Source organism: Procambarus clarkii, chromosome 15, assembly GCF_040958095.1.
Source record: "Procambarus clarkii isolate CNS0578487 chromosome 15, FALCON_Pclarkii_2.0, whole genome shotgun sequence".
Taxonomy (NCBI): domain Eukaryota; kingdom Metazoa; phylum Arthropoda; class Malacostraca; order Decapoda; family Cambaridae; genus Procambarus; species Procambarus clarkii.
Genome location: NC_091164.1, coordinates 2193547 through 2199546, shown reverse-complemented (window position 1 = coordinate 2199546; position 6000 = coordinate 2193547). Strand labels below are relative to the sequence as shown.

Genomic DNA, 6000 nt, shown 5'->3' with positions numbered 1-6000 from the left:
AGAGAGAGAGAGAGAGAGAGAGAGAGAGAGAGAGAGAGAGAGAGAGAGAGAGAGAGAGAGAGAGAGAGAGAGAGAGAGAGAGAGAGATGAGGGGGGGGGGCTAGGACACCTACTAACGTCTCCCTAATGAACAACCTTAACAGTTTACGAGCTTCGAAACTTCACAATCCAAAGTTATTATTACTTTAGACAACATCGTAGTGCTTCGGAACTCATAAACAGTTTAATAAATGTAAATAATGCCTCCATGACTGAGGAAAGATGAATAGGTTTCACAAGTGGCTGCGTAAATGACTGATGAATCATGGCCCCGGGTTGCGGGTTCGAACCCAAACTACGGCTTAAAAATTTTCTTTTGTATAACACTGATAAAGCTATATTATTGTGAAGACAAAGAACATTGCAGTAAACTGTAGAAAATGGTTCCACTATGGGTGTGTGTCGGAGACCAGAGTAGCATACCACCAGGTGGGCAGCCCGTCCTCCTAAGGGTTGTCCTTATCCTAACCTACCAGAGGACCCCAAACAGAAAACGGGACAGTACGTCACTTTCGCCAGCCGCTTTCATTTTCTAGCTCGACAATTTTTGGCCTGATGTAACGCATACGCGCGAAAAGCGACGTTCTTTGTAGGAGGACAGGTTGAGGTAGGAGTACCCGTGTTGGAGACGGGCTACACATGCCTGTGTTCGTGTGTGGCATAGACTGCTGGTACAGAGTCGTCTGTACCACGCGTAACTACAAATCGTGTATAAAGTGTTGACCAGACCACACACTAGAAGGTGAAGGGACGACGACGTTTCGGTCCGTCCTGAACCATTCTCAAGTCGATTGTGAGAATGGTCTACAATGGGCTTGAGAATGGTCCAGGAAGGACCGAAACTTCGTCGTCCCTTCACCTTCTAGTGTGTGGTCTGGTCAACATACTTTAGCCACGTTATTGTGACTCATCGCCTGCATCGTGTATAAAGTATATGTGGAAGCTGATCAGAATTACATTTCACCTTTGTAAATGCACATTAATGACACTATGCAAAAGACACATGAACACTCTATGTAGGGCATACGTAAATTTGTGTATCTATGTATTTACATGTGTAGGTTAGCTTAGCATTTTAAAAGCACTACAATCACCTTCTGTGGTTGATTGTTCAATAAATCCCTGAACTATATGTTTAACAGATCTCTTACCCTGTCCATGGAGGACAGAAGAAAATGTATATATATATGCTGGTTAGCATTGTAAATATCTGGCCACGTCTGTGGTAGGAAAAAAAACTACAACTCCCTTTCGAGGTATAACACTTGGGCTCAACCGACCGACTTAGTGGGCACAATATCCACGAATAACGTTATTTCAACACTGATTTAACGTTACTTTTGGATAATGTGGCCATTGTGACGTAAGCCATACACCTGTACACTGAGAGAGCTGACAAACACAATGAGGTTATCTTGAGGTTATCTTGAGGTTATCTTGAGATGATTTCAGGGTTTTAGTGTCCCCGCGGCCCGGTCCTCGACCAGGCCTCCACCTCCAGGAAGCAGCCCGTGACAGCTGACTAACTCCCAGGTACCTATTTTACTGCTAGGTAACAGGGGCATAGGGTGAAAGAAACTCTGCCCATTGTTTCTCGCCGGCGCCCGGGATCAAACCCGGGACCACAGGATCACACGTCCAGCGTGCTGTCTGCTCGGCCGACCGGTAATAAACGGTAATATTTTACATCAACGACGACGCACACGTGGTGATGAGACGCGTCTCTGACGTTCAAATACTCACCACTCATATGACGTACCCACCGGTGACGTACACACCACCAGCAAACGTTCACAAGAATGTGAATCAACATTAAGTGAGGTATGATAACACGTCAAAGATAACACCGTATGGAGATAGTGAGGAGGAGGGAGGCCAGGGAAGAACCACGACCAGGAGGTAGTATGGTGGAGGTCGTAGAGAGGACGTGTACTCACCCTTCTGGTGGAGCTGAGTGCGAGAGGCGTCATCCTTGAGGCTGTCAGCTGAGGCCACCAACTCGTCCAGCTGAGGCTTCTTGCCCTCCAGCTCCCGCAGCACACTCTGCAACGCCCGGGGAAAATGGACATTAGTACTCCACATACAACATATATAAAACATACATTATATATAAAACAGAATATATGTTGCTGTTGCTATATATGTTGCACATATATATATAATATATATAATATATATAATATATATAAAAGCATATTTATAAAATATTAAAACTAGAGAGAAAAACAGCACATTCAACAGCGATACATCAACTACCTAGCTTTGACATCATATGTAAATCATTATACGAGAATGCCAGGGGCTAGATTCACGAAGCAGTTTTACGCAAACACTTACGAATCTGTACATCTTTTCTCAATCTTTGGCGGCTTTGCTTACAATTATTAAATAGTTAATGAGCTCCGAAGCACCAGGAGGCTGTTTATAACAAAAACAACAGTTGATTGTGAAGTTTTCATGCTTGTAAACTCTTTAATAAATGTAACCAAAGCCGTCAAAGATTGAGGAAAGATATACACGTTCGTAAGTACTTGCGTAACTGCTTCGTGAATCTGGTCCCAGATAAACCGTAAGATAAGAACGTGGCATCCCAAGACGATCTTTACACACAGATGAATCAACGGAAAGATATTTTAACTCAGTTTATGAACGTAACGAGAACGTGAAGTCAAAATTCCAAACGCAGTTCAAAGTTCTTCCCACAAAAACGAAAGTATATTAATTATATTGTATAATATATATAGATTAGTATCAGCACTTGTTTTCTAGTAACAGGCACATAAGAAAAACTGGAGAATGCCTATTGACCTATACAAGGCAGCTCCTATTTATACGATGTTGCTCCTGTTTGTACGAGCCAGCTTCTATTTATGCGAGGAAGCTTCCTTTTATAGAAGGCAGCCCCTATTTATACGAGTAAGCTTCTGCTTATACACAGCAGCTCCTAGACAATTCACTGGCAAACGTGGACAACCATTACTTCATGACCTAACTTGGCCTAACTTCACAAGTTACAAAACCAATACAAGAGACAACGGTTGTATTCCATCAAAACAAGATACACAAAAAAAGCTGTCATTCTACATTAGGTTACAGTGACTTCATTATGGTCTGGAATGCCTTTCCCACGTGCCTCCCATGCGTTCAGACAATATAGGCACTGCGATTCAGCATGGATTGCATTCAACCCAACAAATAACCAAAGGACGTGTGCACAACCCTTGTTCTTGTCTCAGAACCTACATCCCGCCTCAGAACCCATGCCCACGCATTAAAACCCATGCCCACTGCCTTCAAACCCATGCCCACGCTGCAACGTGGGTAAGTCTGTCAGATATTTGTGACTGTTCAGCAAACCACAGCGATAAACGTACCGGGAGCTAATTAAAATATTTTGCAAGGACTGATAGCTTCTCCCAGACTGCGGTACACATGTTTGCACTTGAGCACAGCTGGGGGAGCTCACTGGCCGAGAGGAATCAGTGTTGACTTAGCAGCCAGCAGTGAACGTACCAAGATTAAGTAACGTTCCCACAAGTGCAAGTGTAAGCACCCATATTTCCCCGCCCTTGTTGAGGTAATGTGGTCTTTGCAGGCGAGGAGTCACAATAACGTGGCTGAAGTATGTTAACCTAGACCATACACAGTTTCAAGTGTAGATATGATAGAGCGCAATAGGCTCAGGAACCTGTACACCTGTTGATTGACGGTTGAGAGGCGGGACCAAAGAGCCAGAGCTCAACCCCCAAAAGCACAACTAGGTGAGTAACTAGGTGAGTACACACTAGCAGGTGAAGGGACGACGACGTTTCGGCCCGTCCTGGACCATTCTCACAATCTCACAATCGACTTGAGAATGGTCTAGGACGGACCGAAACGTCGTCGTCCCTTCACCTTCTAGTGTGTGGTCTGGTCAACATATTGTGGTCTTTAATATTGCCCCCGTATCATGGAGGTCAGCCAGGATCCAAACAATAACTTGTTAACAAATCCACAAGGGCCGTGACGAGGATTCGAACCTGCGTCCGAGAACATCTCAGACGCTGCCTTAATCGACTGATTTGTCCCCCCCCCCCTTATGGATTTGTTCATTTGATACATCACGCTATTATGATTTCTGTGTGTAATAACTTCTTATTAAAGCACCCAAAAATTACTCCCTATTCTTGTATTAATTCTTCAGTGATTGCTTTTCTGTGGCAGATCAGCGACTTGTAGTAGTCAATATTCATTTGCTTGCAGTAGTTTATTTAATTAACAACCATCTCTGCCCTGCATTGTTTTAGAAATTAATTCAGTAATTAATAGAAGCCGGGTGTGTGCAGCAGAATGTTCAGTAAACCAAGGACTGGTCAACTCTGAGAAAAGATTAATTAACTGGATTATATGATGTCAAACACCAGGTATTACAACAGAATAATGCATCGTATTTTGACGTGAAACTCCCCAACGTCAAAATATGACTTAATATGTCATGGTGACTCGCTAAACTGACACCCCGTTGCGTTTTCTATTCGTTTGTCCTTGGTTAGATTAGATTAGATTAGCTTCGGGCAATTTAATACATAATTTTTGTGACTGACAGTTCGAGACGACGGGCTGATTACAGTGTGTGTAAATCAAACAATTACTATTGACATCTATTTTCAATATCCAGTAAAACATGTCTACTCCTCAGGACCCATATTTACGCCTCAAACCCAGCGTCAACACCTCGCAACACAAATCCGAGAGGTCAATATATCTTCCATTGTCGATAGAAACAGGAGACAGAGAAATTCTTATCTTCCACCTTCATGTGAGAGGAAGCCCAACTTCTACTTGTAGGAGAAAGAATCCCCTCCCTATCTTTTACTTTCAAAAGAGGAACCACCTATCATCCATTTTCACGAGAGAGGAACCATCTATCTTCATGAGACAGGAGTCCTAATCATCTATCTTCATGAGAAAGAAACCACCCATCATCTACCTTCAGGAGAGAGAAAACCCTACCTCTAAACTTTATGAGGGAAACTCCACCCTTCCACTTTCCTGAAGCCCACTGGGATAATGGGTTTGACACGAGGCGAGCGCTTCAAACTTATCAAGAGTTCCATCATCTCCCTGTCTCCATACTCACCACTACAACTTATCCACGGTGTATGTTACATGCTCTACCTTGGTAAGAGATGGGAGAGGCAAAGGAAGAGAGAGAAAGAGGAAGACAAAGAGAGAGAGAGAGAGAGAGAGAGAGAGAGAGAGAGAGAGAGAGAGAGAGAGAGAGAGAGAGAGAGAGAGAGAGAGAGAGAGAGAGAGAGATAGAGAGAGAGAGAGAGAGAGAGAGAGAGATAGAGAGAGAGAGAGAGAGAGAGAGAGAGAGAGAGAGAGAGAGAGAGAGAGAGAGAGAGAGAGAGAGAGAGAGAGAGATAGAGAGAGAGAGAGAGAGAGAGAGAGAGAGAGAGAGAGAGAGAGAGAGAGAGAGAGAGAGAGAGAGAGAGAGAGAGAGAGAGAGAGAGAGAGAGAGAGAGAGAGAGAGAGAGAGAGAGAGAGAGAGAGAGAGAGACTGTGGGAGGTGCGATATCCTCACTTTTATGACCATCATCGTCAACAGAGAGACGAGCCGGCTGAGCCTCACAAGCTTCAACTTATACTCCCCTTGGAATATAAACAGTCTCGCCTGCCAGCCTGCTCTCTCTTACACACACACACACACACACACACACACACACACACACACACACACACACACACACACACACACACACACACACACACACACACACACACAAACACACTTTTCTCAGCGCATCTCTATTATCTATGTCACGCCTGAAGGCCTATCCTAAACATTTTTTAGAAATATTTAAAATTACCACAAGAAAGCCGACGACCAGTGAATAATAAAGGCAAATGCGAGAGCGCGCAGCGTCACATTAAGACATAACTGGTATTCAACACATTACTGTTGAAACGGATGAGATC

At 43.8% G+C, this 6000-nt stretch overlaps 1 protein-coding gene across 1 annotated transcript in view; it reads right to left on the bottom strand.

Annotated features, from left to right (window-relative positions):
* LOC123759134 (dystrophin) overlaps positions 1 to 6000 on the bottom strand; it is a 379967-nt gene that overhangs the window by 58857 nt on the left and 315110 nt on the right. Inside the window, 1 exon segment of the mRNA XM_069324819.1 lies at positions 1977 to 2082. Coding sequence (XP_069180920.1) covers positions 1977 to 2082 — 106 coding nt within the window.